Raw genomic sequence first — 25,656 nt, 5'->3', positions numbered from 1 at the left:
CCTTCTAAAAGGCAAACCTCGGCCCTCCAGTCTAATCAGATTTGCCCTGATGGCATCTGCTTTCCAAGCTTCCGAGCCGAGCCCTGTCAGCCCTCCCTTCACGGATGGGGCCTGCTTACCCCCTCCTGCGGGTCAGCCTGCTTCGTGCAGAGGCAAACACCCTTCCTGGGGTTTCTGCCACCCCTCGGTGGGTCATGATTTTGACGAGTCAAAATCCCATTTTCCCATCTTGAGCGTTGGTGTGGTCGGAGCAAATGAGGACGCCAGGAGCTGGGGGACCAGGATAAGCCAGAAGCGCAGCCTCTGTCAGGCTGTCAAAGAGAGAAGTCGGATTTCTCGACTTGCCGTGGACAGCTGTCTCCCTGCATGTGTGGTGGGCTTTCTTGTCATCAAGGGCAGCAAACAGGAGCAAGCTTCACCCTGAGGACTTCCACCCTGCTCCCTGCTGCACCTGGAGCCCTCCCATCTCCCTCTGTGGCTCCGGCTTCCAGATGCTTCCAGATGCTTCCAGATGCTTCCAGATGCTTCCAGATGCTTCCAGGTGCTTCCAGGTGCTTCCAGGTGCTTCCAGGTGCTCCATCCCAAACCTTGGAGACCACTTGGATGCCTCTCTTCCTCTCCCACCCCACGTCCGCTCCATCAGCAAATCCGGTTGGTTCTATTTTCAGAATCTCATTGCTTCTCTCTGCCCCCTCTGCCTCCACCCTGGCCCAGCCTCCACCATGTCTTGCCTGGATTACTGCTGTGGCCTCCCTGCTGCCCTGTTTGCCTTTGGTACTTTCCATGGACTAGCTGGCAGCTAGTTAAGAGGGCATTTGGTTTACCTTGAAAAAAAGTTCAACCGCTTTGGATTCTTCCGAAAACCTTGGGAGTTTGGCCCGAGAGTGCAGCCTCTGTCTGGATAGAAACTGCCAGTGTCCGTGGATCCCCATGTTCACCCTGAGCAGGCTGCTCTGCCCCACTGTGGTCCTGAGAACTTCTCAGCAGCCCCTCCCCTTTGCAATGTAGCACCTCGCGAAATGCATGGCGCCCGGCACATCAAGTAAAGGCTGGCTGGGTGGTTTAAGTCCAAGGACAAACACTAGGAGTCTTGGGCCTGCTCTTTGGCCCCTCACATTTTTCTTTTAACAGCTTTATTTATCCCTGATGCGTAATTAGCCACACATATTTCAAGCGTACAATGTGAGTGGTTTTGACAAATAAATGTCACGAGGCCATCACCTGAGTCAAGGTAGTCAATGTATGAAAGGCTTTCTTGTGCCTGTCATCTCTTCCCCACCCCCCACAACCACTGATCTGCTTTCTGTCAGTACAGACGAATTTGCATTTTGTAGACCACATTATAAAGGGACACCTATCCTGTACACTTTTTTTTTTTTTAATTTGGCTTTTTCACTCAGCACAAGGGAGGGTCCTAGTTTACTCCTTATTGTTCAGCAGTTATCCGTTGACCTGTTGAAGGACGTGAAGTTGTTTCCAGTTCGGGCTGCAACCTATAAAGGTGCTACGGACATTCATGTCCCTATGTTTTTACATACTCTGCTAGAGTTGTTTTTTGGCTTTTTTGCTTTTAGTATTTTGGTAGGGTCGCCTGGGCAGCTCAGTCGGCTAAGCGTCCGACTCTTTGTTTTTGGCTCTGGTTGTGATCTCGCGGTTCGTGAGTTCAAGTTCAGGTTCCATTGAAAAACAGGTACCTCTAGCAACTCTGAGCTCAGGTTTCCACAGGGGAACAGCGGGCAGGACTTGCGTGGCCGCCACCTTTTCGGACAGGGCCCGGGCCCTGCAATTTTCCTGGTCCCTACCGCATCCCATCACTGCCCACTTCGCTCATCTGGGCCCCTCCCCGGGTTCCAGTAGGCTCGTGCATTGGCCTGTTTTGCTCAGTGCGTGGGAGGAAATGCCGGAAAGCAGATGAATAAAGCAGCCGGGCACGGAAAGAGTTTAACAGAATGCAGAGGGACTGTGAGTTTTAACCTTGAAAGCCTTTGCTTTCATTCTGGGGTGTCTGTGGAGTTTTGCTTTCCAAGGGGTCATTAACACCAGCAGAACACGCTTTCCCTGGGAGGCCGGGCCAGGGCAGGAAGGCACAGCGTCTGAGGGGTGAGGGCCTCACCCCTCTGCCAGCCCCTCTGTTTGTCCAAGGAGGTCTGGAACCCATTGTGGAGTGGGAAATACTTTGGTGGTTTGCAAGCAGCCGGATCCTGTCCAGCACGGGTACCCACAGCCAAGCTACTGACGGCTCTTTCTAAAACTGGCCCAGTTTAGAGGGCAGTCTGGTGTGGGGGGGCAAGGGCCAGGCCTTGAACACCACTGCAGCTCGGTGAGAAAGTTCCCTTTGCGGGGTCTCTCCATCAGGCCTGCCGAGGGCATCAGGCCTTGGCGTGATACTGATTTGCCTTGACCGTCTTTCTATCTGACAGCCATCCAGTCTCGGGCAGGCTTTGAACCTTTAAAGGCAACAGAACTGAGTGAGACTTCGCTGCTTTTTTCCATTTTCTCTCTTGTTATGGTAGCCTCTGTTAATGGCCAGGGAGATTCGTTTTCCACTTGTGGCAATAAAATAAAGATCCCGTTTCAAGTAACGCTTGTCAAGGGAGTTGATTTGAAGAAAAATCGGAAATAATTGTGAAGATGGTATGTGGGTTGTGGCAGGTTAACTCAGGAGAAGCCTCGGGGCGGCATGCGGTAGGTCTCTGCCTGATGCTCTGCTTTGCCCCAGAAGGGATCCAAGGTCTCCTTGCTGTACCTGGGCCACGTGTGCCTGGGGACACTCAGCGTGAGGGGCACCCCCCCTCCCCCTGAGAGCTCAGGTATGGGCGGTTCTGAGGCCTGTGCCAAATGGCGAGGTGATGGTTGGGGGTGGGGGTACCGTATCACCCATTATCTGTCCGCACTGACACTGAACAAATGGGAGAGAAGCTGCTGGCATCAGGAAGACAGAGCAGAGGTCTGGAGCTGGGAAGGTGTCCAACAAACGCAGGAAGTTGGAGGGATGGGACAGGAGAGGTGGGGAGAGAATGGGACAGAACCAGCAAGGGTCCGTTGGGGGGAACCATACAAAGGAAGCTGTCTTGAGGTCACTCTGCGAGCCCCGCCAAGGCTCAGGGAAGCTATTCCTTCCCTCCTCCCACCGCCAGAGCTTTAGTTGGTGTCAGCCAATCACACGCTTCGACTGGAAGCCGGGGGTGGGGCAGTCGCTGGGATTGGTTTCTGCGGAGACAGGAAGCCTGTAAGAGGCAGCCTGGCCCAGGCAGAGAGCACCTAGCGGTTTCCTAATTTCTTCCAAGGTGTGACTTGTCCACTCTTGGGTCCTTGGCTGTTTGTCTGCTTGGGAGCCACCGCCCAGCCTCTTGTATGCTCCTAGCTGTTGCATCTGCTTGCCTTGTCCAGGTCCAGAATTTTCTTGCATCTCGACATCCTTCATCCCCCCCGTGTGTCAGCCCCACGGTGCAGTGTGAATGGCTGCGTTGAGTTCTGGCTCTAGCGCTTTCTGGCTAAATGGCCAAGGCCGGATTGCTTCACCACTCTGTGCCTCGGTTTCCCCATCTCTCGAATGGGAGCAGTAATGTTTGGCAGACGTTTGGGAGAAAAACAAAAAAAAACAAAAAACAGCTGTGTCGGTGACCGTATTGGTGCCCCGTGAGTATCAGCTGGAAAGATGGTAAAAAAAACAAACAAACCATAGTCTGGTCTCCGATCCGGAGGGAGGAACGGCATGGTGGCAGAAAGAACATGGCATCTGGAGTCAGAAGACCAGGGATGAATTTTGGTGCAGCTAAGGGATCTTGGGAAAGTAACTAACTCCTCTGAATCTCCGTGTCTCGATGTATGCGACAGGAGTAATCCTGCCAGCTGTGAGATCAGAGGGGAAGGGGCAGGTGAGCAGTTCTTGTGCTTGGCTGCACACTGGAACCACCCACATGCCTGGGTCTCACCTCTAGGGATTTTGATTTAAGTGGTTGGGGTGTGGCCCCAGGCATCCAACCTTGTGAGCTACCCCCAGCCAAGATGGAGAACCAGAGGTTCTGAGTTCAGACCGGTGTTTTCTCAGAGTGTGGTCCTTGGACCAGAGGCATCAGCCTCACCCAATAATGTATTTGAAATGCAAATTATTGGGCTCCCTTCCAGCCCTTCTGAATTAGAAACTCTGGGGCCCATCCATCTGAGTTTTAACAAGTTCTCCAGGTGTATCCCAGGCATAGACGTGGAACGGATGGGTGTTAATCCCCTCCCTTTGCAGCTGTTTACTTAGCACATCTTATGTACTAGACTCTTTAGGTGTTGAGGATATAATGCGAACCGGGTGAGATCCCTGCCCGGAAGGGGGCTTCCGTTCTACTGGGGGAGACTGGTTTTTAAAAAAATAAACAATTAATTAGAAATTGTGATAAATGTTAAGGAGACGCTTGAAGGCCTGCGCTAGTGGATTGCCATGAATTTTCCTACTCACACAAGTGTCCTCTCCAGCAGGGAGACTCCACCAGTGTCTAAACCCCTCCAGGACTTGCCGGACCCCTGACCTCAGACAGCCTCTCAGCAGCTGGTGTTTGTATTGCCTGAAGGCAGCTGGCCACCTCTGGACAGCCCTCACCGGGAGCAGGGCTTAGTCAACATCTATCCTGCTCTTCACCTGGGGTGAATTTCCTCCCCAGTGGTATTTACCAGTGTCTGGAGAGGTTTTGGGAGGCAGGCGTGGGGCTGACAGATAATGGGTAGAACCTAAGGATAACGATAAACGCTCCACAAGGCGCAGGACAGGCCCCCACAACAAAGACATATCTGTCTCCGCGTGTCAAGGTGCCGAGTTTGCTCCGGAGCCTTCACGACCTGAGTTTCTGGTGTGGTCGCTCCAGAACACTCCTGTCCTCACTCTCCTTGCCCCTGGCCTTGGCTGCACTTGAAAACCTTCCACCATTTGACCAGCAAAAGGATTCCTAGTGGCCTTCTCCCTTCCTGAGGGGAGAAAGCTGCCTTTGAGCCAGGCATCTCCTTGGAAACCCCTTGGCTTCGCGCAATTTGGAAAACAATGAATTTGCAAGGTTGCACAAAGCATCCAGAAGCCTCAGGCCGGCTGGAACTGCTCAATGCAATTTTTTTTTCCTCCACATCAAAAATAATTTCCTGGCCTTAGATGCTTTCTCTGCTGTCACAAGACAAGACGCCGACAGATAGTTTTACATGGCCAACAACCTCGTTGGACCCCTTCCCCTCCTCCCCCCGACTTTCAAAGCCTTTGGATGGATTTCTGTTCCAGCCAGGAATATCAGGGCACTTTTCCGCTGAGCCTCGAGGTTGGTTTTGGCCTAGGCGGACCTGGCAGTTGCGCACACGGAGGGATGGGGTAGGGGGGGAGGTTTGCCCTCAGCTGCTCCCCTGCAAGGGCTGAGGGTGGCTGATCACGGTCTGCTTGGCCATCAGGGTGCAAGAGGGAAAAAGAGAAGATTAACCGTAACTCTAAAGACTAAGCTTCCTGTGTGTAGCCAGGGTTCTCATGGCTTTTCTTGTGTTAACTCCCCTTCCTCAAATGTCAGTAGTGCAAAGGCTGAGGAGCCCTGGTCTCCTGGCTTAAGGCTTGGCAAAAAAAAAAAAAAAAAAAAAAGGGCAGTAAATAATTAAGTAGATAGACGAATACATGGAGGGACAGATGAACAGACAGAAAGTGCTCTGGTCAGGGCGCCTGGGTGGCTCAGTCTGTTAAGCATCTGACTCTTGATTTCGGCTCCCTGTTGGTGAGGTCGAGTCCCGGGTTGAACTCTACACTGACAGCGCAGAGCCTCCTTGGGATTCTTTGTCTCCTTCTCTTGGCGATTTGCTAAGGCCACATGCTCAGCAGGGTGCTGTTGGCATTCGAACACAGGCTGGTGGTGCCCCCACCTGTCTTCTAGGCGGTTCCTACTGATTTTAAGGGGCTGGGCAGGCTGAGGTGTGTGAAATCTGGCCTCTGCTCCCTTGGCGTGCTCCCATCCGTTACCAGTGCCCCCTGCTTTGCTTTCTCAGTAGTCCCGTGACCTTGTGACTTCCGTGTCTCTCCATCCCGCCTTGATGTGGGTCCTCTGCCTCTCCATTGCCCACTGGCCATCTTGGTCCCCTCTGTCCACCCTGCAAATGGCGGCCAGAGAGATCTGCCTCCAGCTACGAATCCGGCGCTGTCCTGCCATCTTAAAACTTTAATGTGCATGGGATTACTTGAGGGTTTTGTTAAAATGCAGATTCCCTTGGTAGGTCAGGGGTAGGGCCTATACCCTGCATTTCTTTTTAAGTTTATTTACTTATCTTGGTGGGGGAGGGGCAGGGAGAGAGGGAGAGAGACAAGCCCAAGCGGGCTCTGCACTCTCAGCGCAGAGCCCGACTCAGGGCTCAGACCCGCAAACCGTGAGATCATGACCTGAGCTGAAATCAAGAGTCGGATGTCTGAGCCACCCAGGTGCCCCAGCATTTCTAACAAGCACTCAGAACCCAGTCATGCTGGTACACAGACCACACTTTGAGTAGCAGAGCAGTAGAGAAATTATTCTCTAAATGCAGGAAACCTCAGAGGAGCATTAGCCTTGTATGAGATGGGCCGTTTCTGATGACTGGGGCTCCCTCTGTGATGGGCTACAGGCAGGGGTCTCAAACTTCTGGCTCCGGGGCCAACTCTGCCCCCTCTTGGCCTGTTTTTGTAGATAAAGTTTTATTGAAACACAGGACCCCCCCACCCCATACATTTACGTGTTGTCCGTGGCTACTTTTGCACTGCCGTGACCAAGTTGAGTAGTTGTGACAGAGACCGTGTGGCTCCTAAAACCTGAAATACCTACCCCATAGACCTTTCCGGAAACATCTGTCCACTATCTAGAGCATCCTCAAGAAGCTCCAGAAGGCTGTGTACTGGGACTCCCTGACGTCTGAAGGGGCTTGACTTGAAGGCTTGAAGACTTAAAACTTGACTTGAAGACTTAAAAACCAAATCAAGGGGCGCCTGGGTGGCTCAGTCAGTTGGACGTCCGACTTCACCTCAGGTCACGATCTCACGATTTGTGAGTTCAAGCCCCGCGTTGCGCTCTGTGCTGACAGCTCAGAGCCTGGAGCCTGCTTCGAGGTCTGTGTCTCCCTCTCTCTTTGCTCCTCCCCTGCTCGTGCTCTCTCTCTCTCTCTCTCTCTCAAAAATAAATAAACGTTAAAAAAAAAAAAAAAACACAGAGGGCCATACCTGCAGCTAACAGGTCTCAGGCTGGGTCTCAGGGAAGTGGGTCCAGGCGCACGGGGCAGACCCATGATGCTTTGAGGTATAGCGCACATCACCTGGTCCAGGAGCCTTGTAGCATCCTAGCCGGTGAAGGAGCGTAGGCCCCGGTCCCCATTTGCCGGATAAGGAAATCGCCAGTGCAGCCCAGTGGCTGAGTGGGGGTGTTGGTTCCACAGCTGGTTTGTGTTAGGGTTTGGACGGGAATCTGGGTCTCCTGACTTCCCGCGTGGGGCTCCCACCTCTGAGACCCCCTGCACGGAGACCCTGGTGGCTGGGGATCTGCCTGGAGGGGGGTCGGTTAACAGAAAGGACTTCGGTTGGGGGAGGAGGGTTGAGGGCGTGTGGCCCACCATCTGCCTCCCACCGGCTCCCTCTCTGAGCCACATTCCGGAAGCTGAGAAAGAGGACGTTCCTCCTCCCTTGCACTGGCGACCCCTGCCTTGACCCCTTACGCCCAAATAAGTGGGTTAATGGAGGTTAAGTGTGAGCCCTGGACTGGAGGTCTGAGGGAGTCTGAGTTGCCTGCAAAGCCAAATTCTGTCAAGTGAATCTCAGTTTCCTATTGTCTTATATTAAAAAAAAAAGAAGAAAAAGAAAAAGACCAAAGATCCCAAAGGACAAATCTAACAGACTGAACATTGCAGGGTGGGGGTTGTGCAAGTGCCAGGCACTGGACTTGACCAGTGCCTTATCCCACCTTATCTTGACCACTTGACCCACCTTATCTCATTTAATGCCCACAGCAACGTTGGGGGTGAGCTAGTGTCGTGCTGGTTTGCAGGTGAGAACAGGAGCCCCCCCCCCCCCGCCCCTGCCGGCGTCTGGCTCAGTGAGAAGGGGCTCAGGGGACGTGGGGGACTTTCTGGCACGAGGCACAGGGGGATCGAGTGACCCGTTCCCCGTCAGGGTCTGGAATTTGAACGTGGCTCTGTGTGACCGCACAGGGGCGCGGTGGCACCAAGTGACCTGCCCCTCCCCACCCTCCGTGCGCTGCGCGACCCTCAGCCTTACAGCCCCCACTGGCAGGCGGCCTGCAGCTCACAGGGCACAGAGCTGGGGCCTAGGGAGCAGAGTGAGGTGAGCCCTGCACCGTCGCCACCTCCTTCCCAACCGTGTGCCAGCTTCTGGGCCCCGGCCGCTGAGACTCCTCCCATGGGGTGACCCCCCTGGGCCAATCGCACGGCGGCCCGCCCAGCCTCTGAGCCAGGCTGCGCCCTGCCCCGCGAGCTCCTCCCCCCCCCCCACCCCCCGATTCTTGGGCTCTGTGGGAGCAGAAAGGTTAACACCCCTAAGGCCTGCAGGAGAGGAGGTGCTTCTGGGAAGCCCTCAGAGCTCAGGGACTGGGGAGAGAGAAAAAGAGGGAAGGAGAGAGAGAGAGAGAGAGAGAGAGAGAGAGATGCCTCTACCTGGCCAAGGAAAGATGGGGAAAGGGTGTGATGACTTTCTTGTGGTCCTTTCCAGGAATATTTGTGGGAGAAACACACACACATGCACGCACATGCTTGCTTTTGGAAGAGCAGGTCACGACCCCCTGTTGTTCACGTGGCTCCGGAGATGGGTGTGTGTGTGTCTTACGGCTCCGTGTGCCGGGCAGTGGAGGGGGCTCACACACCTGCTGGGGTTTCCGGGAGCTCCTCCCGGGCTGGCCACCCCGTGCCCTCACCTCCACTCTGTGCAGTGGGAGTATTACCATCCCCAGTTTACCGGAAAGGTTCCGAGATCCTTGGACACTTGCTGAGGTCACCCAGCGTGGGCTAGGATTTGGATATTGTCAGGCAGGCTACTGCCAACGTCTGTCCTCTTTTTGTTTAATTTTTATTTATTTATTTTTTTTTGAGAGAGAGTGTGTGAGCGTGGAAGGGGCAGAGAGGGAGAGAGGGAACCCCCAAGCAGGCTCCACGCTGGCAGCACAGAGCCTGACACGGGGCTCGATCCTGGGAACCGTGAGATCATGACGTGAGCCAAAATCAAGAGTCGGACGCTTAACTGGCTGAGCCACCCAGGCGCCCCAGAGTTTGCTTCCTGGTCGGGGGAGAGGACTAACATTAATGAATAAAACATGTATTATGTCAGCAGGTGTAAGGACTGGAGAGAAATACAGTAGGGGTTTGGGTGGTTGGGAGTGCCGGCCAGGGTGGGGGGTTGCATTCTTCTGCGCGTTCTAGCCACAACCTGAAGGAGGCGAACGAGCGATGTGGGTGTCTGGGGAAGGAACATCCAGGCAGAGGGGACGGTGTGTAAAGGGAGGTGTCGGTATCTGGGACACTCATTCTGTGTGTGGGGGTGGGTATGAGGGTGTGTGTGCACACACGCACACATACACACACGTATGAATGTAACAGGTGCCTTGAGTCTGAGGGATCCTGACCTTGGGATCAGGGTATTGGGTTTGCCCAGACCTTCCCACCTTGAAAGACTGCCCGAGCACTGGGCTTCCTCCCTGCCTGGGCCGGGGTCTGGATTACCCGGACCACGGTGGAAGAAGGGCACAGCTCTGGGCTGGGGCTTGGAGTGTCAGGCTTTTAAAGTGGTTGGCTTCGGATTCAGCCTTGTGATGAGGCTACTACTCCTTCCCCAGGCCCCTTTCTGGAAGCCCAAGCCCACGTGCACATCTCAAACAGTACCTTCGACCTGCTCGGTCAGTGTTGGGGATGAACTTGATCACTTGACTTCACTTGGGGCTTCCTGCCAAGACAGACAGCCTTGATTGACAACACCAAGTCCATGACTGTGGTCATTAACCTGCTTCCTTCCCTTGGAGACATAATGTTCATGTGTCTCTGTACCGCTTGAACCAATGGGGCTTGACTGTGGCTGCACTTTTGAATTACTCAGAGAGCTCCTGAAACATCCTGATACCCAGACCCATGAAATCAGAACTGCTGGCAGAGGGGCCCATCCATCCGTCCGTCTGTCTGTCTATCTATCTATCTATCTATCTATCTATCTATATTTGTAAAGTTTGTTTATTTATTTTGACTGAGAGAGAGAGAGAGAGAGAGAGAGAGAGAGAGTGAGTGGGACAGAGAGAGAGGGAGAGAATCCCAAGCAGGCTACACACCGTCAGCACAGAGCCGCACATGGGGCTTGATCCCATGAACCGTGAGATCATGATCTGAGCTGAAACCAAGAATCAGACGTTCAACCAGCTGAGCCACCCAGACACCCCAAGCATCTGTATTTTTTAAAACCATCGCAGCAGGGAACCTGGGTGGCTCAGTTGTTTAAGCGTCTGACTTTGGCTCAGGCCACGATCTTCTGGTTCATGAGTTCGAGCCCTGCATCAGGCTCTGTACTGACAGCTCAGAGCCTGGAGCCTGCTTCAGATTCTGGGTCTCTCTCTCTCTCTCTCTCTGCCCCTTCCCCACTAATGTTCTCTATCTCTGTCTCTCTCAAGAATAAATATTAAAAAAAAATTAAAACCCTCCCAGTGATTCTAACATGCAGCCAAAGTCCAGAATCAGTACCCTTTACTATCAGATGGTATTTTTTTTTAATTGGCTTTCTCCCATTAAAAAAAAAAAACCTAAACTACAGAAGTTATTTTAAAAGGAAACTTTAAATCTGGTAGGGTTGTGGGAATTTTTTCCTTTCTGACCCCAGGGAAGAGAGATGACTTTATCATACTCCTCACTTCTTGGTGCATCCTGTTTATAAAAAGCCCCTTGCTTATTTCTTTTTCCCTCCTTTTATCCTGTCCTTCCTGCTTCCTCCTTTTCTCACATAGACGACTTTCCCATCGATGACCGTTTTAACTGTTGAACGTGGACCTCTTGGTCGAGATGTATTCTTACAAAATGTGCATGGCCGTTGTAGGTTCAGGGATTTTTAATTTTCTCCAAAGGGATTGTGTAATAGAGTTCACTCGTTTGCCTTCTTTTCTCCCCTTGCGTAGTTTTAAAGACCCACCCCTGGTCCTACCCGTACCTAGTCTACACCTAATGGCCACCAAAATCGTCTGCAGTGCCCGTCTGCTATCTCTTACTCGTCCTTCTCCATGGTCAATGGCATCCATTGCCAGCTTCCTGCCCACTACGAGTGATACCGCATGGAACCTCCTTGATACATTTATTCCTGACAGTCTCGGGTTCCCACAGTATATACCCAGGAGGGGATATACTGGGATATGTGGGTCATCCTCTTAGACCCAGGGCTCTTCTCCCACGGGATGTTAGGGAATTTGGGGTCCAAGGACGCGGCTGACCTGGAGCTTGGTGGGCCAGGCTGGCATTTGGTGCCTACATGAGCACCGGGCAACTTCTTAGCTTCCTCTTGGGCATGAAGGTCAAGGCCACTGTGTCTCAGGCTCCTGCCCCTGGTCAGTCCACTTGGTCTCTGGCTCCTGGCCCTTGGAGGTCACATTCCTCAAACTTGTGGAGGCTGAGTCATTGCCCACATGGGTAAGACTGGGGTGGGCGACAGGGGCTGTCCCCAAGACAGAATGAGAGAGAGAGAGAGAGAGAGAGAGAGAGAGAGAGAGAGAGAGAGAGTGTGTGTGTGTGTGTGTGTGTGTGTGTGTGTGTGTGTGTGGCTTTTTCCTCCCTTCTAGGACCCTGGCTGTGAGTGACAGAGGCTGGACACCAGGTTATGGGGAACAGTTTGGGCAGATTTGCTTTGGGTGTGAGTCATTGATGGATTCTAGAGGGGCCGATTCTGGAAAACCCCTACTATTCTGGAAAATGCACCAGCAGGTCTGCTCAAGAAATTCAAAGGGGAGACGGGAGGTGGTGGCCTGGAGATACAAACAACACTCAGCACCCAGCACCCCCACAACGCCAGCAGAGGGAGGCAGGGGACTTCGGCTGTGACCACCCGCCCAGCTCCCCAGCCCCGCTCCACCTGCTGCATCCGTGTGCCTGGGAGACAGTGTGATACAGGGTTTCCCAAATCCAGTCGCTCCTGGGCCACCTTCTTGATGTCACCAGATCCACCGGCCACCTGGGCTATTATTTATGTTTCAGTTTAAATCCAGTCCCTGAAAGGGGCTTAAAAACACATTCATTTAAAACGTATTTCCGTCCCTTGTGTAAATGGAAAACTGGCGGCGCTTGCCATAACTGGACAGGAGCTACAAGAATACATATAAGGCAAGTAGAGCAAACTTGTTAAAATGTTGCTGCAGCCTGTTGCCTGCGGAAGCCTCTGGATTCCACCTCTGCTCGCGTGACCCCCTGGAAGTGGTTGGCAGGCTTGAAAGAGAATCGATGAATTTCAGTTCATGGTGCGGCTGCTGCGTCCCTGTCCCTCCGCTGTGCTGGCGAGAGAGTTCCTGGAGAACATGGAGTGGAGGCCCCTTGGGTGGCCCCGTCCCCCACCAATGTCCTGCACACTAACCACATCCAATGCATATTTTCCTAACAGAGAGAGGGTGGAAGGAACTTGAATTTCTGCCATGCTCAAGGGAGCACTTACAGTTGTTGCAAAGCCTTGTCGGTGCTTCACAAGCGGTGTGTGTTGCGTATAATAAATATTTATCGCATAAAGGAACACACGAATGAGTGAATTCTGCACTAGAATGTAAACTCCACCGGGATGGGTTTTCTGTCTGTTGTGTTCAGTGCTGTGTCTGATTCCTACAAGTGCTTTGCACCTAATAGGTGCTCAGTGAACATTTGGTAAGTCGACGAGTGGATCGGCGAGACTGTAGAAGAATGAGTGAATGAAGAAATGATTGAGCACATGAATGAGTGTGAGCACCACCCTTCGACTCAAGAGTCAGGCCTCTTGTAAAGTTGCAGGCCCCCAGGGAGGCTGGCCGAGCCCTGAGCTGGGGACCAGGGGACAAAGAGACCCAACGGGAGAAACCAACATAAACACAGCCTGGGAGCAGCTCAAGGGTGTCTTAGCAGCAGCAAAGAGGAAGCAAAGCATCCTGGGAGCTGTCCTCATGGGCTCAGGCAGGGGGCACGGCTGGCAGCCACCCCAGCAGCCAAACCCTCAGTGATGTCCTCCTTACCCCACCTTGCCAACAGGCCACAGACGCGTAGATCTGAGAGGGAGGGGCTGTTTTCTGCATGGGGTAACGTGATGCCAAGAAGCATTTTTCAGCTCTAGAAGGCTTGATTTTCTTCTGTACCAGGCTGGGGTGGTGCTTTTGGAGATTTACACGTCTGTGCCAGCCCTCTCCCCCGCCCCCCAACACACACACAAAGGGGCAGGTTTTTAAGGAAAATCCCCACAAGTTCTAACAGCTGTCTCTGCACTTGAGTGTTTACATGTGCTCATGTGCCGAGCGCAGAACATACGGGATAATGTTTAACCAACATGTGGTCAGTGGCACTCTGGTTCTGGGTGGCTCCGTGAGGACCCGGTGAGAGGCCAGCCTTCCTCCTCATGGGCTTTGAAGGAGGGTCAGTGGCCCCCTTGACCCCCCATAGCCCTGCCACCCATCTCCACCCCAATAGGAAAAGGACGTCCTTTTGTTACCTTGAAATAGCAAAACACGCTCTTTCCGGGCTTTTTCCCTAAGCTGATAGGGAAGTCAGGACTTTAATTGTTTGGAAAAAAATTGCCTTTTAATTTCTTGTGCCCGTAGAATACGGGCTCAGCCCAGCTACAATAGTCATCAGGTTATGTCATCGGGTTATAGTCAGTAGGTTATGACTTGTGAGCGTTTCCTAGCTCACAAAAAGAGGGAAAACAATATGAATGTAATGTCCTCGAAGGCGGGGACTGGGTCTCACGCTTGTGATCCCTGCTCCATTCAGGAGGCAGGCACACTCATGTGCCAGTGGTGTTTTCCGATACTGAAATCTGAGATGGACCGGACCCATATAAAGTTTAGGGTACACTGTTCCCAAGCCTCAGGGTGGACAAGGACGATGGGGGAGAGCTGGCTAAACATCTAGGCTTCCAGTGCTCCCTGTAACTCACTCACTCACTCAGTCACTCACTCACTCATTCATTCATTAAGTGACTGTTTATTGAGTTCCTGCCGTGAGGAGAGTTTGTAGATTTAGCAAATAAAAAGCAGCCTGTCCCAGTTGAACAGGAATATTGGAGAAACAACAAATCATTTTTTTTAGCGCAGGTATATCTGGCGTGGTAGCTGACACATATACTAAAAAGGTGCTTTATTGTCGATCTGAAATTCACCTGTAACTGGGTGTGCTGGCTTTTATCTGCTAGCCCTCGCTCTGCACCAAGCACTGTTCCTGGCGATGGGGGTACGGCATGGACAAGCCCCCAACCTCTTGGAGCGTATGTGCTAGCGGGGGAGACAGACAAACAGACAGCGGAAGGCAGGCTTGTCAGAACGGGGCGCCATCCGGCCCTGCCAAGTCTGGAAGGGGTGTTAGTGCAGCCCACCCACAAAGAATCTTCTGGAAGGAGGGGTCCCCAGGGAAACGGGAGCCACTGACGGTGATGATAGGGAGGAGAGTGGACATGTCAGCCGCAGTGAGGTGACATCTGCTGAGTACTCTCAGTTCTGGTGTGCTTATGTCGGCCAAGGGCAGGATCAGGTTCCTTCTGGTGCCCGTTCTTTATTCATCCTCTCATGCTGTTACTTTTTATTATGGAAAATTTCCAACACACAGACGTCGAGAGAATCCTATAAAAGTCCCCCAACACGAATGTCGACGCCTTGCCAATCTTTTCCTGCAAATGACCTTTTTCCAATTTTAGCTTTGTTTTCTACTGAAGTATGACAGTCTTCCAGTAAAGTGCACAGCTTGATTAATTTTGACAAGGGTCTTCCGCCCGTGTTTACAGCTATGGAACTCCACTCAGGTTAAGATATAGAACATTCCGGGCCCCCAGGAGCCTCTCTCCTGTCCCTTCCTGGGATCTGTACTTCACCAGCTACAGCTGATGTCTTCTCTACAGGGCATTAGAGTGGGGAAAATATTTCTACACATAAATAGAAAATTTTGAGCCTCTTTCCCCTCTTCTCCCTTTCTTTTCTTCCTTTCTAGTTTATTTACTGATCTAGTTACTAGAAAGGTGAATTTTGGATTATAAAAAGATCTAGAACAACCTAGATAAATTCGGATTAAAGCGGTTCAGAGATTAGCTATTGTTTTGGATTATTGTGTTAGTCTTTAAAAAAATTTTTTTTAATGTTTGTTTATTTTTGAGACAGAGCATGAGCAGGGGAGGGGCAGAGAGAGAGGGAGACACAGAATCCAAAGCAGGCTCTAGGCTCTGAGCTGTCAGCACAGAGCCCGACTTGGGGCTCGAACTCATGGACTATGAGATCATGACCTGAGCCGAAGTCGGATGCTTAATCACTGAGCCACCCTGGTGCGCCTTACTGTGCTTAAAGGCTTTTCTCCCTCTCTGTCCCTTTTTTGCCTGAACACTAATTGGCTAACTCCAGTGGGTATTGGAGGTTGAAAACACAACCAGCCTTGGCACCTGCCCCTCCCCAGTGTCCACAGCGTCCTGAGTGACCAGAAGTGCCCCAGCTGTTATCCTGAGGTTGCCTTCGAGGAGCACAGTCCCTGACCCCACAGCCCTCATGGTTGGGAAAGAGCCATTGAGGCATTCTGCCGCCCAGGGCTGCTCCTTCCCTGACACCCCACGTGTTCCCCGCAGACGCTGCAGGAGATCTTCCAGGCTGAGAATACCATCATGCTTCTGGAAAGGTCCATCATGGCCAAGGAGTGCCCACTGAAGGTGGCGCAGACGAGGCTGGAGTGCCGGACCTGGCGCCCCAACGTGGAGCTGTGCAGGGACATCCCACAGTTCAAGTGAGTGGGGGAGGCCAGGACGCAGAGGGGTGGGTCCCGCGAGCTCCCAGGAAACCTGGGTCTGAAAAATGGACCCCCCTCCCACCAGTCAGGATGTGTGGCCCCACTACTCAGCAGGACACTGGGCGGGGGGCTAGAGTTCTGTGGTCCCCTGGATAGTCTCTGCCACCTTGTGCTTTGGGAACCCTCCAGCTTTCCCCTGAGAGCTCAGCAGAGGGAGCCTCCCAGGCCGGAGATCCCCGTGCCCCTGCCAGCCCCTGGGAGGGGCTCCAGCACACCTCCCTCCGTCTCCGTCTCCCTCTTTGTAAAGTTGTCACCCACGAACCCTGGAATAGCTTAATCCCGCCCATCCCGCTTTGTGAAGGAGAGGCCCTTCTCCTTGGAGAGGGGTTGCAAAGCTCATGCAGGCCCCAAAACGGGGGTTTGGGAGCGCAGGGCTGGGGTCTGGAATGGGATGACGGCCGGGCAAAGCAGGAACAGGCCGTCAGACACGGAAATTTGTGTGACCAGCGGCAGGCCCCTTGGTTGTGTGTGCCCTGTGTGCTAGGGACGCTGGCTTAGCTAGCTGCTGCTGCGTGACAAAAGCCCCAGGGCTCTGTGGCTTGTCCCCCTCCTGAGCTAGATGGGCCGAGATGTGGAGAAGAGAGCCGGGGAGGAAGGAGGAAGAACATTCTGAGAGAAAACACTGGGTGGCTCCAGGTGACGGTGTTTGATGTGGGCACAGCCTGAGATAATCGTTCAGGAAACAGAAAAGCTGGGCGTGTTTGTTGGCCGGGAGTGGACAGGGAAAGTGGCCCCAGGCTTTGAACTTGAAGACCTGGCTGCCTGTCCCCAGCCTGCTGCTGGCCTGGAAATGACTGGAAGTTCTTCACCCTGGGAGTGGGTGCCGTGCCCGGGGTCGCCCTGCAGCTGGGCTGGCAGGGGTCCAGGTCCCGGGTGAGGGCTCGGGGGAAGCTCTCCCGATCCCTCTTGTACAAGTTCCCGCTTCTTAGATGTTCAGGTTGGTTCCGGCACCCTCTGGGGCCAAGGGGTGTCTGATAACCCACCCCCAGGGGACTTTCACGGAACAGGGCTTTCAGGGACCAGATGTTGTCCTGGAAGGCCCATTACTCGGGGACAAGCTCCCTGCCTCTGTGTCCACCAGCTGTGTCCCCGAAGGGGGTAGACGGGGAGCGTGGGTGGGCCATGTTTGGCTCAGGAGCCCCGGGCAGTGTGCGTGCGTGCACTCACACGTGTGTCTGTGTGTGTCCGTGTGTACATATGTATGTGTGTGCACGAGGGCTTTGGGAGCTCAGCAGATAATAGGATCCAAGCCGTCTGCCTTCTCCTGCAGCTGAAGTGTCCCCGTCTATGCATTACTCTCCTCGCCGCCTGCCCCCATCCCTCCTTCTCCACCTCTGGGCCTTCTTTCCTGTTTCTTCTATAGGTAGCCCCTCCCCCTATGGCCCCCTCTCCTGGCTCAGGTCCCTTCCATGCCCATTCCCGAGAACGGACACCCGTTTATATTTACATTTAAATTAATGAACATGAAACAAATCCTAAAACTCAGCTCCTGAAGTCCACGAGCCACAGTCCAAATGGGTGGCCAGAGGCTACCATATTGGACAGCGCAGAACATTTCCGCGGCTGCAGAAAGTTCTGTTGGACAGCGCTGGGCTAGAGGCCCAGGGAGCCAAGAGTTTCCAGGCTTCTATGTGACCTGTCCCTAGCCCAGGGCCGCCACAGGGAAGCCCACCCTGATATCCAACTCAAGCCCTTTGGGTAGCATGTCCTCTGGGCCTGAGCACAGAGGCGGGACCCACGGCACAGCCCCCGAGACTGGGCTGCTATCTCAGGTCCCTACAGCTGCTGTCACAAGTCACCGCACACCGGGTGGCTTGAACAACGCTTCTGTATTCGCTCACACTTCCGGAGGCCAGATGTGTGAAACGACGCGGTGGCAGGGCAGGCTCCCCTGGAGGCTGGGAGGGAGAGTGTGCACCGTGACTCCTCTTGGCCTCTGGTGTTGCCGGGCATGTGTGATGGCCTCGGCGTGAGCCACATCACCGCCACTGCCTCTGTCTTCACGGCCTTCTTCCCACGTGTCTCTCTGTGCCTCGCATCTCCCCCTCCTTCCTGGGATAAGGGGCCCCGTCTTTGCGCTTAGGATCCATCCTGAATGCAGGTTGACCTCACCTCAGGATCCCCTACACCTACAAAGACCCTATTTCCAAATGGTATCACCTTCACAGGCCCTGCGGTTTTGGACTTGGACGCATCTTTGGGGTCCACCCTTCAACCCACTCCATGTGGATGTTGTGACAACCTCGTAACGCCTCTCCCGCCCCTGTTCTTGCCCCTTCCGATCTCATCTTTAGGCGGTGGCCCGGAGATTTTCCCAAAATTTGAGTCAGCGACTCAAATCCCCTCCAACACTCGCACACCATTTAACCCCCCAGGGGCCTCCCACGGTCCTGAGGACAACCCAGGCCCCTCGATTTTGGATTTTGCTGTGCTCTATGCTCTAGCCCTGCCCTCTGTCCAGTTGGGTAGCCACCAGCTGCACATGTGGCTTCTCCATTTACATTTCAGTGAGTTAAAATGAAATACCATTAACAAAAACAAGTTTCTCCCTTGCTTTGCCTGCATTGCAAGTGCCCACGGACCCCACGCGGCCAGTGGCGCCCAGAGAGCACGGTGCAGGTATAGAACATCTCCGGCGTTGGGAAGTCCTGTCCTGTAGAATACGTTCCCTCTTGGGCTTCATGCAGCCAGCTGGTTCTCATCTTTAATTCTCGGGTCACAAGCTCCCTCCCCAGAAGGGCCTTTCCTGATGCCTTTGGAAGTTTCCCCAGAAGCAGAGCTTCGGGAGAAAGGGAGTGGGGGGAGGCAGGATAGGGGAGCCCGGCTTCGTCCTGATCCCATCGGAGTCTCTGCATCATGAATTGCACCATGGAGGTGGTCCCACCTGGAGGCAGGGGACAGGCTTTTGTACCCCTATGTGGGTGAGCCGTTGGCTTCTCTGGAGAAGCGTGGACCTATGAACGTCAATATGTACGGCCAGTGCACACGGCAGCTGGGAGGACGGGTGCCCCAGCCAGTAATGGGGACCCAAGCAGGGCGCCAAGAAGGGACACCCCACCTGACCATCTTTTATCCACATGGGGCTAGCCAAGCTAGTAGAGTTTTTTGGTTTTTTTTAATGGAACAGAATACATACAACATAAAATCTACCAACAACATTCAAAGTGTTGTGCAGATACATGCACTATCTAGCTCCAGAACATTTTCATTCATTCCACCCAAAAGGACACCCCACAAACCCTCCCTCCAGCCCCGGGCAACCACTCATCTTTCTGTCTCTGTGGATTTGCCTGTTCTGGAAGTTTCATGTAATTCACATAATACATAACCTTTTGTGTCTGCTTTCTTTTCACTCAGCATGAGCCTTCAAGGGTCCTCCCTCCATAGCAGGTGGCAGGGTTTTGTTCCTCCGTGTTAGGGCTGAATAATATCCCATCATATGGATGGACCACCTTTCGGTTGGCCATTCCTCCGGTCGGAGGACAGTGGGGCTGTTTTCACCTTTTGACTCTTGCGATTAGTGCCACACAGGTATTCGTCCAAATATCTGTTCAAGGGTCTCTTGCAGTTCTCGTGGGTATATACCAAGGCGCGGCATTGCTGGGTCATGTGGTAAGTCGACACTGAACTCAATGAGGACCCACCAGATTGTTGCCCCAAACATTCCGTGTCTTCCATTGCGCTTTTCGACCTCAGCAGCGCCTGTCACGAACCGCCTTGTCTCCCTGTCCCACCTTTGTCTTCCCTGACGGCCGAGCCTCGTCCGTCTCTCTCAGGGCTGCCTCCCCGCACCTGGCACAGTTCCCGACCCCTGGCAGGTGCCAACTGTGCCTTCTCTGCTCTCGCCCCAGGCTCGTGAACGAGGTATTCACCATCGACGACACCTTGCAGACCCTGAGGCTGAGGCTGCGGGAGACCCAGGACACGCTGCAGCTGCTGGTAATGACCAAGTGCCGGCTGGAGCACGAGCTGGCCGTCAAGGCCAACACGCTGTGCATCGACAAGGAAAAGTGCATGAGCATGCGCAAGACCTTCCCCTGCACCCCGCGCCTGGTGGGCTACACCTGAGGGGCCGCCCCCGGCCCCTGGCATCCTGCTCTGCGCCCATTCCCTGCGCAGGGTGAAAATGGAAAAGGCAGAAAAATAAAATAAAGTGTCGCTTCCTCCCTTTCCTCCTATCATGGGAAAGACCCCGAACTATATATATATATATATATATATATATATAAATGTATGAAGAGCCCAAATAAATGTGCCCAAACCAAAGATGTTGGAGGTCATTGTTTGCTGCAGAAACCGGCCCCGTAGCGGATCCCGGGAGGAGACAGACTGATTTCTTGGGGACGGAGCACTGAGAGGGTCTCGGCACCCCTGGGAATGGAACAGACCACATTTAAAAAACAAACAGACCAACCCATTTGTCCCTTTAGGAGCACAGTGTGTAGACCACAGGATCTGAAGACTGGATACCGGAGCCGAGATTGGCCAGAACCCAGCTGTCACTTAGGAGCTGGGTGGCCTTGAACGGGCTCCCAGCCGGAGCACCCTCATGTACAAAATGAGGTCAGTCCAAGGTGGAGGCCGCTATCTGCTGTGTGGGGCCGGGCAAAAAGCCAGGATTTGGAGCCACAAGTCCTGGGTGTGAATCCCAGCGTTGCTATGTGGGGTGTTTTGGAAATCGCTATGGGAGAAAAAGGAGGTAAAATCAGTTCTGGTGGGGGAGGGGCAGGAAGAGGCAGGTGAGGGTTGAGAGAGAGCTCTAGGCAGAAGTCACATCGCTTTGAAGAGTTAAACGGAGAACTGGCGTATAACCCAGCTGTTGTACTCCTAAGTATATATCTAGGATCGTTGGAAACAGGTACTCAAAGAAACACTGGTACACGGATACTCATAGTAGGTTAATCGCAATAACTAAACAGTGAAAGCAACCCAAATGTCCATAAATAGACAAGAGGTACCCTGTCCAAGCAATAGAATTTTGTTCTGCATAAAATAAGACACATAAAACGCTGACCTCTGCTAGAATACGGATGAGCCTTGGGGACATCATGGTAAGTGAAAGAAACCAGACACAAAAGGCCACGTATCGTGTGATTCCATTGATAGCAGACGTCCAGAATGGGCAAATCCCTAAAACAGCCAATTGGTGGTTGCCCGGGAGAGGGGAATGGGTAGCGATGCTCCGTGGCTACAGGGTTTTATTTGGGAGTGATGGCAATGTTTGGGGACTACATACCGGGGTGGCACAAATTGCAGATGTGCTAAATGCCATAGAATTGCTCGCGTTAAGTGGTTAATTTTATGTCACGTGAAATTCACCTCAATTAAATGGGAAAAAAAACCAGTCCTGTTAGAGAGTGGGATTTTTGGTGAGACGAACGGCCTGAATAAAGGCAGGCAGCTATGGTCCCAGGCGCAGAAGCCCTTGGAGAGGCGCGGGAATCATCTCGAAAGAGTTTCAACTTTTTTTCCTGGGGCCAGTGTTTCCCAAGCTTTGTTATTCACGTCGGTGCTTCCCAGAGTTTGGTGCGCGTGCACGGATCACCTGCAGACCTTGCTAAGTGCAGGCTCGGAGGCCGTGGGTCTGAGGCAGAACCCGAGTCCTGAGGTTCTGACAAACAGCCGCGTGGGGTTGATAGTCCAAGGACCACCCTTGGAGTAAAAGTAACACCTGCTCAGTCTGCCGTGACCAAGCACCACCCTTACTGTTACTCCATCTTTTAAAAAATTTTTTTTTTAATTTGTTTAAATTTCAGAGACAGAGGGAGTGGGGGAGAGGGGCAGAGGGAGAGGGAGAGGGAGAGAGAGCATCCCAAGCAGGCTCCTTGCTCAGCGTGGAGCCCGACAAGGCTCGATCCCACGACCATGAGATCATGACCCGGGCCAAAACCAAGAGTCGATTGCTCAATCGACTGAGCCACCCAGACGCCCCTATTCACTCCATCTTTTAGATTGTTACACTTAAAAGAAAAAAACCAACTTAGATTTGTTTCAAAGGCAAATTTGTGGCATGACTGCAGACAGGAGCCTGTGCCCAGGGTCGAACAAAACAAAATATTGCTAATGATGTTGGCTCAGGAAGTATTGTCCGCCCAAGGTGATGTTGTCTCAAGGTGTCTCTCCTTTTGTTCTAGAAAGGAGATCAGCAAGTCCTAAAGAGGTGTTAAAGACGACCTACCATCCTGTGGAGACTGTCCTTGAGGTAAGCTTGCTTGAAAGAGGACAGAGTCCCTTTTTCTACTAATGAGTTTCGATGCTGTTTAAGGCCTTGAATGCATGGATCTAAGGAGGCCCTCCTGCAGGCAGGAGGCCGTAGGATCTTTAATGTGGGGATGTGAAGTGAGCAGGTTGGTGTTTTAGAAATAATTCCTTGGTGCCGAGGAGTCAGGAGGGGAGGGAAGTTGGGAATGTGGTCTCGGAGCTCAACAGAGAGGTTAACCGAGGCTGCGTCCGGGGACCGGGGAGATACCCAAAGCCTCCGGAAGAGACGGGCCGGGGTAGGGAGGTCCTGAGAGTGAGACAGAGACGCACTGCTGGAATTCAAGGCTGCGGTGGTGAGAGGACACAGGGGCACAGGGAGCACCGAGAGGGGCAAACAACATCCAGGGGAAACGGTGTCCAGGGACTTGCAGATGGACGGGCAAGCGTGGGGGTAAAGAAAGCCCTTTAGAAGCAGGTGTTCTAAGTATCCCGCTGGCCCGGATACCCTTGAGTGTCATGCTTTTGGAAAGCAAATTGGCAACAAATGTCAAGAGCCTTAAAAATACCTACGCCCTTCCACTCACGAACGTCTTTGTTAAGACTCTCTTTAGAAAGCTATCCCAAATGCAGACCCAGATGTACGCGTCACAGCTAATTTGCTCTAAGAGACCTCTGAAAATTGTTCTATCTAGCGGCAGAGAGAGCAGCCAAGCAGGCACAGCCAAGGCGTGGAATATGGTGTAGCTACGTAAACAACGGCAAATGCAAAACGCTTGAATACGGAGGGAATGTGCTTCTAAGGCTGAAAGCCCAGAGCACAAGATGGTGGTGTTAACCTATCCTCAATTGTGCCAAAAGTGCACAGGAAAAAAGACTATTGAAACGCACCGGAATGTTCGCAGTCAATGCTAAGCAAGCGCTGGTTTCTTATTTGTTTGTATGAACAATTATCCGCAGTGAACATGTGTTCCTTTATTAATCAGGAGGAAGTGCTTTTATAAATAGACTTTCCTTTGCGCTAGCTTTGGATTTATAGAAAAGTCTCTAAGAGGACCGAGGGAGTTCCTGTGTACCCCTCACCTGCCTTGCCCTGATGGCGACATCTTACCTAACTGTCCTTAAGGTGCGTTTGCCCAAACTAGAAAAATTAACATTAGTGTGTTACTGTTAACTAAACTCCAGAATTTGTTTCTGCGGTTCAGACTTTTGTTGTCCTTAGATCCGACCCAGGGTACCACTTTGCATTTGAAAAAAAAAATTTTTTAATGTTTATTTTTGAGGGGGGGGGGCGGGGTGGGAAGGGGCAGAGACAGAGGAAGACACAGAATCGGAAACAGGCTCCAGGCTCCGAGCTGTCAGCACAGAGCCCGACGCAGGGCTTGAACTCGCGGACTGTGAGATCATGACCTGAACCAAAATCACCCAGGCGCCCCGAGCACATTGCACTTAGTTGTTAAAATTCCCTCTGTGACAGTTTCTCAGGTGGTCCCTGTTTCTTGTAACCTTGACGATTTTGAAGAGTACTCGTGTTTGTGGGGATTTGAAGGTGTTTGTCAAATGTCCCTGAATTGGGGTTTGTCTGATGTTTTTCTCACGACGAGTCTGGCATTACAGGTTTTGGGGGGCGGGGAGAGACCACTGAGGTTGAGTGCCTGTCTCGTCCCCTCACATCGGGGCTTTTGTGACATCCACGTGGTGGGTGACGACTCCGTGATGGTGACTCCGTTCCTCGCAGAAGGTGGTGCCCGCCAGGTGTCTCCACCATGTGTTACTGCGTTTTCCTTCCCATGCTCTAGAAGTCTCTAAGCCCAGCCCACACTGGAGGGCAGGGGGACTAAGGCCGCCATCTTGGAGGGAGAGTATCTACACGCATCATTCGTAATTCTTTCCTCAGTATGCCCTTTCACCCTTATTTATCCTATCGTTTATTTGGGTCCATGCACTCAGGGATGTTGGTTTTATGCTTTGGCTTATGACCTAATAATACGTCATTTACTGTGCCGCTCCAATTGTTCCTGCCTTGGCCACTGGGAGCTCGTTCAGGTTGGTTCTTGTGAGCCTTTGTCATCCCCCACCGCCTTCCGATCTTTGAGCACTTCCTTACTTTCTGGCCCTACAAGATGTTTTAGGCTCATCTTGATTTTTTTTTTCCTGCTCTATACCTAGAATCATCCAGTTCTCCGAAGAGTCGTGCTTTGGTTTTGTGTTTGTGAAACTGAAACTCCATAGCCGTCAAACACTAACTCACCAGCCACCCCCCCAGCCCCCAACAGCCACCATTTTACTTTCGGTCTTTATGATTTTTTTTTAATGTTTATTTTTGAGAGAGAGAGACAGAGCACGAATGGGGAAGGAGCAGAGAGAGAGAGGGAGACCCAGAATCCGAATCTGAGCCATCAGCACAGAGCCCGACGTGGGGCTTGAACTCACGGACCGTGAGATCATGACCGAGCCAAAGTCGGACGCTTCACTGACTCAGTCACCCAAGTGCTTCTCTGTCTCTATGATTTTGACGAGTCTACTTCATACATGCGGAATTGTACATTATTTGTCTTTTTGTGACTGGCTTCTTTCAGTTACTATAATATCCTCGAGGTTCATCTGTGTTGAAGCACATTGTAGACTTTCCTCCTTTTTTTTTTAATTTTTTTTTTCAACGTTTTTTATTTATTTTTGGGACAGAGAGAGACAGAGCATGAACGGGGGAGGGGCAGAGAGAGAGGGAGACACAGAATCGGAAACAGGCTCCAGGCTCTGAGCCATCAGCCCAGAGCCTGACGCGGGGCTCGAACTCACGGACCGCGAGATCGTGACCTGGCTGAAGTCGGACGCTTAACCGACTGCGCCACCCAGGCGCCCCTCGACTTTCCTCCTTCTTAAAGGCCGGATGGCAGTCCGTTGTATGTATAGACCGCATTTTGCTTATGCGTCCATCTGTCGATGAAGGCTCAGGTTGCTTCCGTGTTTTAGCTGCCATAAGTAACGCAGCAATGAACGTGGGTGGGTGTACTACTATCTCTTTGAGACCCTGCTTTCACTTGTTTGGGGGTATATATGTGCCCAGGAGAGGGATTACTAGGTCATATGGTAATTCTAGTTTTAGTCTTTTGAGGAACCACCAATCCCATCCCAAGGGTTCACATGTCTCCACATCCTGGTTAACACTTGTTATTTTCTGGGGTTTTGATGGTACCCATCCTCATGGGGGTGAGGTTGTACCTCCCTGTGGTTTTGATTTCCCTGCTGATGAGTGATGTTGGGTGTGCTCGTTGTTCAGAAATGTTTAAATTTTATGTATTTGTTTGTTTAACTTTATTTATTTTGAGAGAGAGAGAGAGAGAGAGAGAGAGAACAAGCAAGGGAAGGGCAAAGAGAGAGGGGGACAGAGGATCCGAAGCAGGCTCTGTGTTGCCAGTGGAAAGTCTGATGTGGGGCTCGAACTCAGTGAACCGTGAGATCGTGACCTGAGCC

At 52.5% G+C, this 25,656-nt stretch overlaps 1 protein-coding gene across 1 annotated transcript in view; it reads left to right on the top strand.

Moving 5' to 3' along the window:
• Positions 1 to 20,052, top strand: part of TEKT5 (tektin 5) — a 39,237-nt gene extending 19,185 nt beyond the window's left edge. The window contains exons 6-7 of the mRNA XM_030301655.1: positions 15,767 to 15,921; positions 19,836 to 20,052. Of these exons, the coding sequence (XP_030157515.1) occupies positions 15,767 to 15,921; positions 19,836 to 20,052 (372 nt within the window). The remainder of the gene's footprint in view (positions 1 to 15,766; positions 15,922 to 19,835) is intronic.
• Positions 20,053 to 25,656: the final 5,604 nt, after the last annotated feature.

This window comes from Lynx canadensis, chromosome E3 (genome assembly GCF_007474595.2).
Source record: "Lynx canadensis isolate LIC74 chromosome E3, mLynCan4.pri.v2, whole genome shotgun sequence".
In the NCBI taxonomy this organism is placed as follows: Eukaryota; Metazoa; Chordata; class Mammalia; order Carnivora; family Felidae; genus Lynx; species Lynx canadensis.
This window is presented reverse-complemented; position numbering and strand designations above follow the sequence as displayed.